Below are 13,467 nucleotides of genomic sequence, written 5' to 3' on the forward strand. Positions count from 1 at the left end.
ACTGCAACTACCATCCCCGCTCTTCTGATACAGTAGATGTCTTGAATGAACGCAATAAATTGGATCAGTAATATATCCAATAGAAACTTTATTTCATGAGGATCGACACGTGTGGTTGTAGCAAAAAAGTATTTGTGGCCCTTCAATATAAGCAAACATGCATAGTACAAAGAGAAGGGGTATTTTTAGCTCATTCCTAGGAACCGTATACCCGTACTGGGTCAGTGAACCAACATATTCACAGATCACAGGAGCCCATTACTAGGAGCATCCATCTCCCATGCTGGGTATGCCAATCATCACTGATAGGGAGCCATTTGCTAGAAGCATCCATCTCTAATACTCGGTCTGTGAGCCACTATATTCCAAGATCAGAAGCCCATTACTAAGAGCATCCATCTCCCATACTGGGTCTGTGAGGCAACATATTCCCAGATCAGGAGTCCATTACTAGGAGCATCCATAGATTCCATACTGGGTCTGTGAGGCAACATATTCCCAGATCAGGAGCTCATTACTAGGAGCCACTAGCATTTGCGCATTTCCACATATTTCTTACGATCATCCACTCAATCAAAAACCCAAACAGAAAGCACGCGTACAAGAATAGCGAAGAAAAACAACAGCCTCTAGGGCGAAGAACGAATCTAGGAAACTTTGGCAAAAATATTCCATTAAATATGACGAAAAGTGTTCCACTTTTTGGAAAACCGGCCACGAGAAATCGAAGGTTTAGTTTTTCACACGAAGTCCATTGAACAGAAGGTAGATTTTTCATGCAAAGGTTGTTAATTCAGATTATAGCGTACGGTACTTGCTACTTCTGTTTGAAGTAGTTATAGGGTGGGTTGATATTTCCCTTGTGTACGGATGTCACACATACCGGTTGAATACTGGCTTACATTATGGAGTTGTTTCTCATTAGTCGCTTCTTGAACTTCACTCCTCCAGATTGTTGTTTCTCCTTAATGAGGTTATCTGAAATGTCTATCGCCTGAAGGAAGAAAGAAAAGAAAGTTGATTTATTTATACGCAAAACTTGTAATGTTTCATTGATACTAAACACTCCAGTGGCAGCACATTTTCTCGTGTTTTGACTTTCATCCATTAAATATGCAATGGCCTGAGTTAGTAAGTTTATGATCGACGGAAGCCTAAAATCCAGATATCTCGAAGTTGTGAAATTCGCAGATATCTTGGTTACTATGGTTACCTTGTCTCCATGGTGATCTGAGATTGATATGTGAACAAATACAGTGGCTTGGTCTAGTCCCTCGAGATGAATATGTCTGTAACCTAGGAAACAGTGCAATTAATATCGAGAAAAGATAAAGTTTTAGAGGTAGAGAATTAGTTCAATGAAGGGGTATGCCCTTGTACCAATGTACACGTGACCAAGGAGCAATGTGCACGTGACCAAGGAGCAATGTGCACGTGACCAAGGAGCAATGTGCACGTGACCAAGGAGCAATGTGCACATGACCAAGGAGCAATGTGCACATGACCAAGGAGCAATGTGCACGTGACCAAGGAGCAATGTGCACGTGACCAAGGAGCAATGTACACGTGACCAAGGAGCAATGTACACGTGACCTAGGATCGGTGACGTGAGGGGTGAAGTAGAGTTTAGTACTCATTGAGTCTCTCCTGTGCTATGAAGGTTTTTTTCGGATTCTCCAGTTTCGTTATTCCACAATGTCACAGATCAACTTCTAAATCATAATTGCTCTCAATGGGACCACTATGTGAAACTACTGCTAAATCTCATTTAAATCACATTTTTTATCACGTACATCTTAATCCCTTGGTTAGTTCTAGTTTACCTTGCATGATGCTAGTGAAGGAAAGTGTGTATTGTCCGATGAAATCCCTGCCAATAGGGTCTTCATCCCAAACAACGAACCGAACTAAAGCGATATCAGGGAAGCGTAGCAAGAACGTCATTGTTTCCTCCCACACTGGGTTAAATCCTGCAACGTCACAATACATTCACAGTAAGGAATTTAGTAAGGACACCTGATTAACATACTCATAATATACCTAAATGAACAGTGCTGCCGCAAACCAAACGTTTCAATGGGAAAAATCATCTAAATTTCCTGAATTTGATTTTTAAAAAAATGCATTGGGGTCTAGCTTGAGTTCAAACAACACCATATAAAGCATGCACGATGCACGAAATATGTTTTACCCAAGCTAGACCAGAATGCATCATATTCTCTACTGTCTATCCAGTTTGGGTACAAACAACACCATATAAGACATGGTAAACAATTAAACATGCTTGTACCCAAGCTAGACCACAATGCACCATGGGCACTTATTTTAGCTTTATTTTTACGTCTTGCTAAAGTATTCAACAATAAATGACTGATAACTGGAAGTACAGTGGGAAGATAATAATGATATCAACTGGAAGTCATACCATTGTCTTCGATTGTCTTCGTACGATGCTTAGCGTTGTCAGCAGGAATCCCAATGATTTCTATCTCAACATATGGGTCAATAATCTGAAAAATAAAATAGGTGATAAGTGAGAAGAATTATGACAAAACATAGCGTGTTAATATACCCCTTGTGCGTGTGATGTCCAAGCATCTCAATCTGGGGGTCAAAATAAAAGAATTCCCTTCTCTTGAGGATTGAACTCTTTATGATGTTACTATGTTCAATTGTTTTGACCCCGAGGTAGGGATTTAGTGCAAGGGGTCTATATACAGTTGAATCAAAGCCATTCCGAGGTTGAGGAGAAAACTGAGTCAATTTGGCATTGCAGTGCATTGTGGGATGCTTTAGGGGACAGATTCCCAAGATGGCGTCTACTTCGTCCCCTAAAACAACCCAGTTTTTTTCTCAACTTCGGAATGGCTAATTAGTAATGAAGTGTAAAACTATGGTTACGCATATGTAATCCATACTTCTCCTCTATCGCCAAGGATACTATCTTTGGGTTTGGGTAACTGCTGTCCACTTATAACCTAAAAAATAGAACACGTAAACCATGCCTTAATAAGAAGAGTGCTAGAAGGAAATATATATATATATACGTCTGGCTTCTTTAGCTTTTATCAAAACAAACTGTACAAATTATCTAGTAAAATATAGAACTTAGATGGTGGCAACTCGAAAGCCTTTATCTATTTTGGGCGCCACACACAAACCTTAATCTCTCCACATGTACTTTCTGTTAGCCAGTCCGAGGTTGAGAAAAAACTGGGTCAAGTGGGCATAGCAGTGCATTGTGGGACTGTTTTAGGATACGAAACAGACGCCATCTTGGAAATATGGAAAACAGTCCACACAATGCACTCGACCCATTTTTTTCTCAACCTCCGAATTGCTAAAGCATTTACACCTATCATTGATTCTTTATTAATTTATACTGAACTTTGTTAATATATATTTAATTATTTAACTACGTGTGAATAAACTGAAGTCTGACACAGTTTCTTGTACAATAGATGAGCGGAAGACAAGAGGTAAAACTTACCCTTATTTTGAGTGTTTTTGGAGTAACAGTTGCAACTTCCTTCCTCGACATTGGATCAAATCTTAAATCATCTGGGAAAAACAAGACAAGACATTATAACAATAAACGCCTTTCAAGAAAGAAAAAAAAGATAAAGAATGGTCGGAGCGGGATATGCCCCGTAGCGCAGCGCAGACCTCTGATCCACGCCATGGTTCATGCTCTAAGAGTAACCCGTGCACAAGGATACTGGATTGAGAAATGAGGGATTCCCGCGGGTCGCAGCGTAATTGAAGTGTTCCCTGGCGTCTTACCTCGAACCATTATGTCAGGCTTCAAGACGTAGCCACAGTTACCATTAGTTTTGAAGCGTCCTTTATTAATCTGTAACATGCGACCATCTGATTGGTAGTTTAGGGCAACTGTCAATCATAAGCAAACACCAAACTAAACATCAGTCGGGGCATGCTTTGTTATGCCCTCAGGAGGGATGGGGATTCGGCATCAAACACCAAACTAAACATCAGTCGGGGCATGCTTTGTTATGCCCTCAGGAGGGATGGGGATTTGGCATCTTTGGTTTTATGGGGGCAGGAAATCACAAGAGAACTTTACGCAGTAAGGAATTTAGTCACATTAAGAAACCATGACGTCTTGTCGACACCCTGCAACAACTGATCTGGGCTGATCAAGGTCAGGGCACGGCTAGCTCACAGGTTGAATCGGGTTTTGTGAGGGAAAAACACCAAAGAATCCATAGAGAAACCCTCGAATCAAGGGAGAGATGCAACAATCTCTACTCAGATGTGAAGACGAGTCCACACAAACAGAACCCAAGAACCCAGATGAGAAGTGAGTATACTACCGCTCAAGACAAAGGTTGCTTTTGCTTACCTAACTGACAGCCACAGTTCCAAAAGGTTTGTGGATTAGGATTACTAGAATCGATTCTGTACCCAGCAGGGTAGATGCGACACAGCTTCTGACACGTGTACTTGACGAACTGCACGGACTTGGTGTCCGTATAGCGATAGGCTTTGTTCTCGGGTATCGATACCACCTCCAAACGATTTTCTACGATATGATAACAGACACATAATGTTGGACTTCTTAACTACGTAAATCCAAAAGAGTGGTCAGAAAAATTGCGCATGCGTACTCTGGATTCCACTTGCTCTTTCTACATTGATCTACGAGTTCATCCACTTGGGAGGCTAGTTTTGGTTTCATTTTTTTGTTTTTTTGTTTTTTTTTTGTTTTAACCAGGACCATACTTCCAGACATCGAGTGCTGAACCGTCGTATGGCAGCGCGAAGCATTTACGGCTACGCTGGAGATTTCAACCCCGACACCGCTATCCGAGGACTTACAGACTGATCAGGAAATCTCGGCCGAAGCCTAAGGGAGAGATTAGTCGGCCCCTAAACCGTAGATGATTAAACCCTTGCTATGACCAGCAGGCCCAGTATGTCACTTCTGTCGCTAATGGGTTAATGCTCATAGTCACCCCCTTCCATGTGGGATGCGTTTTGTAGAATCAGTGCGCAAACTCGGCGTGAAAAATCAACATCGTGACATACCATCTTCAGTCAGATCCAGGCCTTTAAAGCTGCTGGACGGAGTGTAAGCCACGAGGTCAGACAAATGACGACATAGTCTGATAGTTTTCCTGTGGTTTTGCTCCTATTTAAATCAAACAATAATTACTAGAGAATAATAAATCACATCTTCCCAGCACAAATTACTGCGGCATACTTACTCCTCGGCTCCAGGTTCGTTTTCTCTTGATCCTTTGCTTTGACTTTGGCTGCAGATAAATTATTTATAGATATTAAATATACAGATAAGTGTGTATGGCGTAATATATGCCACTTTTATGTATTCAATAAAACCAAAAAGACTTATCCCATACACGGCCAACTTTGTCCTTAACGGGCACCATTTGCTGGTCACTACCAAAACCTCGATATTTACTGTCGAAATCCTCATACGGGCACCTCTATAAGGCAATGGTCTCAATCTTAGAGAGGGATGAATGTAGGCCTCAAATATAACATTCAGGACATGTTTGTTTTTACAGTTTATTATGAATGAAACCTTGTAATCCCTTCAGTGACCAAAGAAGACTGTTATCAATGGAAGCAATTAAGATTAATCCTTAATTTACAAAAAATAATCTAATGAAGTACCTTTGATTTGTCAGAACTAGAAAAACTTTTGCTTTTCTTGAGTGCTTCTTGTTTCTCGCTTTTTCTGTATTCTTTAGTCGAAAATGACCTTGATAACTGAAAATAATATGGCACATGTTTATTTTAAATCATCATCATCAATACCATCATCATCACCATTGTCATCATTAACATCAACATCAACATCAACATCAACATCAACATCAACATCAACATCAACATCAACATCAACATCAACATCAACATCAACATCAACATCAACATCAACATCAACATCAACAGCAACATCAACAGCAACATCAACAGCAACATCAACAGCAACATCAACATCAACATCAACATCAACATCAACATCAACATCAACATCAACATCAACATCAACATCAACATCAACATCAACATCACCACCACCATCACCATCACCATCACCATAATCATCACCATCATCATCAATATAATAATCATCGTCATGATCATCATCATCATTATCATCATCATCATCATGATCATCATCATCATTATCATCATCATCATCAACAATATAATCATCATCATCACCATCATCATCATCAATACCATCATCATCACCATCATCATCACCATCATCATCATCATCATCATTATCATCATTATCATCATCATCATTATTATCATCATCATCATCACCATCATCATTATCATCATCATCATCACCATCATCATCATCATCATCATCATTATCATCATTATCATCATCATCATCATCACCATCATCATTATCATCATCATCATCATCACCACCATCATCATCATCATCATTATCATCATCATCATCATCATCATCGTCATCATCATCATCATCATCATCATCACCACCACCATCAATATCATTATAATGCATCATCATTATCATCACCATCACCACCACCACATCATCATCATCACCATCATTATCAGCACCATCACCACCATCATCATCATCATCACCATCATCATCGTCATCATTATCATCATTATCATCACCATCATCATCATTATCATCATTATCATCATTATCATCATCATCATTATCATCATTATCATCATTATCATCATCATTATCATCATCATCATCATCATTATCATCATTATCATCATTATCATCACCATCACCACCATCATCATTATCATCACCATCATCATCGTCATTAATATAATCATCATCAACTGACAACTTATCTGCCCTTTCATTCGTTTCATCTCATCCGGCCCATTCCATCCCACTTTATCCATTAATACCCTATACCCAACTCATCCCATTTCATCCATGTCATTGATCACCTTAGGATTTTGTTTCTTTTTTCCTGTTAGTTCACTATTTTCATCATCTGCTACAGACGACACAATGGCTGAACTCAAATCCCCTCGAGCATCGCTTTCATCGTCTTCTTTGTTCATTCGTAATCGATAAAGAGAAGCTAGGGTTTTACGACACTTTCTTTCTTTCATCTTTTGTTCCGTCTCGTTCTGTCAGACAAATTAGAAAATGGTGAAATAAATAAGCCCTTCGCGATAGAGTGGTTCTAGGGCAACCATGGAACGATGCAATGTTTTTACATGAAAAGAAATATAAATAAGCATAAATTGCACATCGCTGGACTTTTTCTGAGATAGCAAACAAGGTGCATTCTGGTCTATTATGGGTGTTAAAATATCAAGTGTAGTACCCAGACTAAACCAGAATGCACATTGCATGACTTTTTTCTGGTATAGCGAAAGTGGTGCATTCTGATCTAGTTTGGGTACCAGCATCTCACATCGTATACCCATGCAAGTTCACCAGAATGCACCTTGTTTGACTTTTTTGATCGGCGGAAGTGGCGCATTCTGGTCTATTTTGGGGTACCAGCATCTCACATCGTATACCCATGCAAGTTCACCAGAATGCACCTTGTTTGACTTTTTTGATACAGTGAAAGTGGTGCATTCTGGTCTAGTTTGGGTATCAGTATCTCATTTCTCATACTCAAGCTAGACCAGAATGCTCCATGGTTGTCTTGCTATAAACAAAGTCATTTCCTGAGTAAATAGTAACTCACATCTCCTGATTTAAACTTAAAACAGTCATCCAGCTCATCGGCCGAGTCTTCTTCTGTAACTTCACCTTCATCTAAATCTTCACTTAAACTTTTGGGTAGTTTTTTCGTCTGCGAATTTAAAAAAAACGACATGAAATCCTTACGAATGAATTATCACAGACAAAACAGTAACTACAGCAAAGCGTTTTATAATTAGCCTTGTGGATTTTGGAAGACATATACGGGGGCTGATCCAGGGCGATTCTACGGAGAGAGAGAGAGAGGGGGGGGGGGGGGGGGGGACACCATCTAGGATTTTCGTTTTAGAAGGGGGTGCACCCGTTTGCTTACGAACTCAACACCGATCATGTCGTAGATATTCACTGATCTAGGGGGGAGGGGGTGCGCTCCCCCTGCACCTCCTTCCCCTAGATCCGCCCCTGATGTACACCGCTTCATACCAGTTCTAGATACCTTGATTAAAATTTTTCCCATAAGTGCTTGAGGCGAAGGAAGATCTTTTTCCCCATATTCATTCGCGTATATTAATTTATCTAGAATAAAAAAATACATCATTTTCAGTGCCCCTGCTGAGACCTTTTTAATAGACCTTTTTAGCTTCGTTGTTTGTTGTGCACATTTCAGACCACGTGATGCTACTCTTGGGAGTTGATTCTTTCATGTGTAAATATTTTAACATATTTGTCATAAAAGAACAATTCTCAGGGGAGTATCACGTGGTTTGAAATGGGCAATTTGCATACGAAGGTAAAGAGGTTTATTATATAATTACCGATGAAATATTTATTTTTCTCTATTTCGAAAAATTGATATCTTCACACGTGAAAATAACATGTTATTTTCACGTGTGAAAATAACACCATTGCGATGGCTATTCAAAAATACACGGAAAGAATTGCCTGAAAAAGCCAATACATACTTTCATCGATAATTATATAATAAGCAGAATATTACATGGGCGCTTGGAGATAAGAAATTTATCTTCTCGTGTTGAAGATCTTTTCAACACTCGAAGATAAATTTCGTATATTTGTGCGCCCATGTAATATCCTCTATATCTTTGATTACGGTACGAGGGCCAATTTTATTTAATGGATTTAGCGAAGCATATGTTGTACTGAAAATCAAGACTCACCTTTAAATATTTCTTTCATATAAATGGCCATGAATTTCTGTTGCTGAACTCCACAGTGATTCTCAATAGACAGAATAACAGGATACCTGTTGGGACAAAGGTATAAACAATTGCAAATTATTGAAAAAAATAGAAAACGCGCGTGCGTTTCTTACTTCCTTCACACGCTTTACATTGCAATAGTAGATCTTAATTCTACACGTTGCGTCAGAAATGTTACGCACACATGTTATGCTGCCCAGATGGACTTGCATACAACAGTCGCAGGTGTTCAAGGTACGTCAGTGTTATATACCTGTTGCCGACGAATGCAAAGTCGTTGATATTCAAGATAACGTATCTAAATTTAACTTTAGACGTCAAAGTGTACCCATGATACACCACGGGCTCACCGTCTTTACCATCCCAGCAGTCCACTAGACATGCAAAATTTAACAACAGATAAATATTAGAATTTATTTATTTAATGGTTATTATATATTATTGGTGGTCATTCGTCATAGCAACCTCGTTGCTGGATTTGACCGACTTGTCATTGGTTTAATGGGAATCAACTGGCGGTTACGTCATTTGACCACTCGGGTCTCAGGTTAGTTTCTTGGACTCGCCATCACGTGTGTTTTTTTTACAGGTTCTCTGTTTTTCTTCCCTCCACGAAACCGAACATGTTAAATATAAATTCAATCTAAGTTCGCGGTTGTTTGAGGGTTGCGCATGCGCAAAACACTTACATTCTAAACATCTACATCCCGACTGTAGTACTCTGACATACATGTCCATACTTGATGTGGACGTCAACTGATCCCCGAGCAAGTAACTGGAAAAAAAACAAGAAAAAAATACAATAAGAAGTAATCGACCTTTATCTTGTGGGTAAAGACAAGCAACAATCTTACGTATTGTGAGATGATGCAACGAAGTAGTGAGACAAAGGTTTTGCCATGTCCTGGTTAACTGTGTAGTGTTTGGGATTAAAAAGCTCTCCGTCAGCGCTGAGAAGAAAGTTTGTAAATCCTAGAAAATACCAAGAATAATGCGTGAGAAATACGTTAAATTCGGTTCATCTTCACCATCATCATTCATCTTCAACCTCATCATTCATCTTCAACAACATCATCATCATCATCATCATCATCATCAATATAATCATCATCACCAGCATCATCATCATCAGCATCAGCATCATCAACATCACCAGCATCATCACCACCACCATCATCATCATCATCAATATAATCATCATCACCACCATCATCATCAGCAGCAGCAGCATCATCAACATCAACATCACCAGCATCATCACCATCACCAGCATCATCATTATCGTCACCGTCATGATCATCATTATCGTCATCACTCATCATCATCATTCACGATGCTTACCATCTATTCCTAGAACTTCATTCACACGATTATCTTCTGCTGGTTCGTGTTTTTCTATGACTGATTTGCAGTAATCTTTATCTTCTTCTAACTAAACAGAAATTCAAATATTGACATTTTGGTCTAGTGTTTTAGCTCAAATTAGCACAAGAATAAATTATTTTTCATACAACCAAAAGCTAAATACTTCGGCCTCCAAACCGTGTTACGACGTCACGACAGAGCAATCCCCCTCTCCCTCAGTCAGTGTAAGTAAATAGAGTATCGTGGAATATATTGATAATCTGAAGTAGTTTCTGATCATTCTTATTACCCCTTGTTCTGTTTTAAGAAAAGCCACCAATTCATCGACAGTAAGACTTTCCTTCCCATTTCCATACCTATAAATAATAATAAATGGTATTAATAATAATGAATAATATTTAATAACAATTGCAACACTGGGCGCAAGTTCTTCTTGGACTGTGAAGTTATTACGCAAGACACGGCACGGTGCCTACAGCCACGGAAGTGACTCGTTCAAATTTAGCGCATGCGCAATTGTAAGTGGCTCTATAGCAATTCTCGTCCAACCGTTCATTTCTATTGCAACCCGACGTTCCTTCTAGTGAATTTACCTTACTGCGCAGCCGTGGAAAACTTCCCCGGAAGACCTTCGGTTTTTAATAGGAAAAAAACCCAGTTTCTTCTTAAATATAGAGTCCATGTGCAGTAGTCCAGGCAAAGGGAGCCCACTATATCGATAACGGTAATACAAGGAAAACGAATCAGAAAATGTAGAAAACTTACTTTATTAAGAGCATATAGAGTTCAGGTCTTGTCGATATACTCTTGTAAAACGCCGCAAACTCTTGGAAATCCAACAAGCCTTCTGAGTCCTCGGTGTTGGTGTCAGCGGCTTTAAAGGTCTCACGAAGCTTCTTATTGGAAATCTTGACGTTTATTCTATGCATCAAGGAGAACACCTCCTCGATGCTAAGAAAACCATCACCACTTTTATCTGCAGTTGTGAATATCTCTCTAAGCCATCTATTGTTTTATTAAGGAATGCACGATATTGATGGGAACCCTGTGGTAAAAATGTTGCTTAATGAACAAAGGTAGCCCTCCATACGTGATGCCGCCAAGAATGGGCTACCTGTGTGAATCACTTTCGACTAATATCACGAATAAGCCTGAAGTGAGATGAAGTTTTACCCCCGACTCTATACCATAATAGTTGTTAAAATTCTTTCATATTAAAATTTTTGATTCCTTAGAGAATACAGGAACAATAGTCATAATTAAAGAACAAAAGGAATGTGAATTATGGTCTAGAGACGGGGGGGGGAAATGTCATCTCGCTTCAGACTTATTCGTTTATACGAACTTCAACTGAGAAAAACATTTGCACTTTTATCGCAAAGGATTGTGGGGAGAACAGAAGGATGAGATCAAAAATCTCCACCACCTGACGTCCCACAATCCCTTGCGCCAGGAGATCGTTACCAGTCTTACTCTGATGTTGCCATGCTACAGCAGTCAATAGAACAAGGATACTGATCACGTGCCATCTGTCTTTGCATGTGCTCGTCCACGCCTGAAAAACGAGTCACAACATTTCAGATCAGATGACTATAATCAAGCTACGATGATGTAATTGTAAAGCTGCTGTCGGTGCTAAACACGTGGTGTAGTTTTGTGGAGTCATCCTTAGACCATCATGCAATTAATTGTGTATCGTTTTTCCTCCCACATCAATATGCTCGTGGTTTGTAGTACAATTCAACGGCACAATATCAATTATTTCTTCCTTATGCACAGAAAGAGTAAACTAACCGCCATGGTTTAGGACGTCAACCGCGGCATTTTTGTTGCTTTTTTACCCAAAGGATAATCTGAAGTAGCGCAACTTGGAAGGTTTTGTGGTGGATAAAGGTGACAAATGCACTTCATGGTTTTTGCATGCAATTTCCTAGAGCATTACTACTGACCGACCGACCGACCGACCAACTGAACCACAGACCCACCGACCGACTGACTGACTGACTGACTGACTGACTGACTGACTGACTGACTGACTGACTGACTGACTGACTGACCGACAGACAGACTAAGCTATTTAGATGATACTTGCTTACCTGGGCATAATCCTGTGTAAATGTAGAATGTGAACCGTGATGATGGTGAAGTGATAATGAAGAAGAAAGATAGAAATCATGCTTGTAATAATGTGTAATAAATATGACCAGGCAGTGAATGAATCAAGTCATGACAATGTGGCTGTCTAGAGTGGTAATCATGGGCGATTATCCTCTCCCCAACCCCCCCACCTCCGCTCCACGCCCTCATTAATAACCAAGTGGTCTTTTAAACATACCTATTAAATCCACTGTTTTCCCCTTTCACACCACATGTCATTACCTAGAGTATCATTTCTTTGCCTGATAGTTGCTCACGAGAAGACACATAAATATGGATACAACTCAAACAAAGAATCTTATTTTCAAGAAATGACACGTGGTCTGAAATGGGAAAATACCATGACTAGAGGTATTAAGTCCATTGGTATATATTTAGTGATCGGAGGAAAAGATGCACACGCGTAAAAATCATATCATAAGACACAACACCTGAGTTGCCCCAGTCAGGAGTCCATAGTCTACTCGCTTCTCAAAAACCATGTGCCTTCCAAATACGAGATGGAAACTTCTAGTTATAAACGTTTGACCCAGTTTCTAACATTGTTGGACTACCATAATATCATGGATACTATACCTAGATGTTTTGCCATCAGATATCGAAGTCCTATCAACCAGTGCATACTCTCTTCTCTGGACAAAGAAATAATGTCCAGTGCGACGAACGAGTCGCCATGAATGATGGAGAAACATCGGTCCTCTGGGAACACCTCGTTGCATTGACTGAAGGCATCGGACATGTTACCTTCACGTACTTCTTTAATGGCGCTTATTGGAACTGAGAAATAAATGCCAATTAACCTGTCAGGTTCGATTTTATATTTTAACAGTTTAAAATGTAGTATTACTTTTGTTTCTGTCAAGATATAAAGAATGGTTTGCATTTATTTTAAGTACCTACCCTTCTAACAATATTATCAGAATTGATTCTACATGGCGTAGGATGTCGAATGATCCATAGTTTGAGTGCGGCTTCTTGAAGTTATAAAGGTTTTTCTATGCAATATGCTAATGATGTGACGTATGAGGAGGCATTTATGGTTATATGTTGTTC

At 39.5% G+C, this 13,467-nt stretch overlaps 1 protein-coding gene across 3 annotated transcripts in view; it reads right to left on the bottom strand.

The window, feature by feature from the left end:
* Positions 1-71: 71 nt before the first annotated feature.
* The window catches only part of LOC116307745 (1-phosphatidylinositol 4,5-bisphosphate phosphodiesterase eta-2), an 18,233-nt gene continuing 4,837 nt past the window's right edge, over positions 72-13,467 (bottom strand). Inside the window, exons 5-29 of one of the 3 annotated variants that reach the window (XM_089029464.1) lie at positions 12,991-13,191; positions 12,354-12,365; positions 11,773-11,812; positions 11,023-11,262; positions 10,547-10,613; positions 10,234-10,324; positions 9,747-9,864; positions 9,582-9,667; positions 9,146-9,266; positions 8,851-8,936; positions 8,169-8,248; positions 7,716-7,823; positions 6,958-7,143; positions 5,659-5,754; positions 5,382-5,468; positions 5,229-5,276; positions 5,050-5,152; positions 4,364-4,543; positions 3,784-3,891; positions 3,491-3,561; positions 2,919-2,978; positions 2,426-2,510; positions 1,824-1,970; positions 1,214-1,296; positions 72-994 (exon numbers count right to left, since the gene is read on the bottom strand). In XM_089029464.1, coding sequence (XP_088885590.1) covers positions 899-994; positions 1,214-1,296; positions 1,824-1,970; positions 2,426-2,510; positions 2,919-2,978; positions 3,491-3,561; positions 3,784-3,891; positions 4,364-4,543; positions 5,050-5,152; positions 5,229-5,276; positions 5,382-5,468; positions 5,659-5,754; positions 6,958-7,143; positions 7,716-7,823; positions 8,169-8,248; positions 8,851-8,936; positions 9,146-9,266; positions 9,582-9,667; positions 9,747-9,864; positions 10,234-10,324; positions 10,547-10,613; positions 11,023-11,262; positions 11,773-11,812; positions 12,354-12,365; positions 12,991-13,191 — 2,600 coding nt within the window. In that variant the 3' untranslated portion in view covers positions 72-898. The remainder of the gene's footprint in view (positions 995-1,213; positions 1,297-1,823; positions 1,971-2,425; positions 2,511-2,918; positions 2,979-3,490; positions 3,562-3,783; positions 3,892-4,363; positions 4,544-5,049; positions 5,153-5,228; positions 5,277-5,381; positions 5,469-5,658; positions 5,755-6,957; positions 7,144-7,715; positions 7,824-8,168; positions 8,249-8,850; positions 8,937-9,145; positions 9,267-9,581; positions 9,668-9,746; positions 9,865-10,233; positions 10,325-10,546; positions 10,614-11,022; positions 11,263-11,772; positions 11,813-12,353; positions 12,366-12,990; positions 13,192-13,467) is intronic. The other 2 variants (XM_089029465.1, XM_089029466.1) reach the window with 2 other exon arrangements.

This window comes from Actinia tenebrosa, unplaced genomic scaffold (assembly GCF_029948245.1).
Source record: "Actinia tenebrosa isolate PJP-AT-01 unplaced genomic scaffold, QUT_ActTen_1.0 PGA_scaffold14__42_contigs__length_11649687, whole genome shotgun sequence".
NCBI lineage: Eukaryota > Metazoa > Cnidaria > Anthozoa > Actiniaria > Actiniidae > Actinia > Actinia tenebrosa.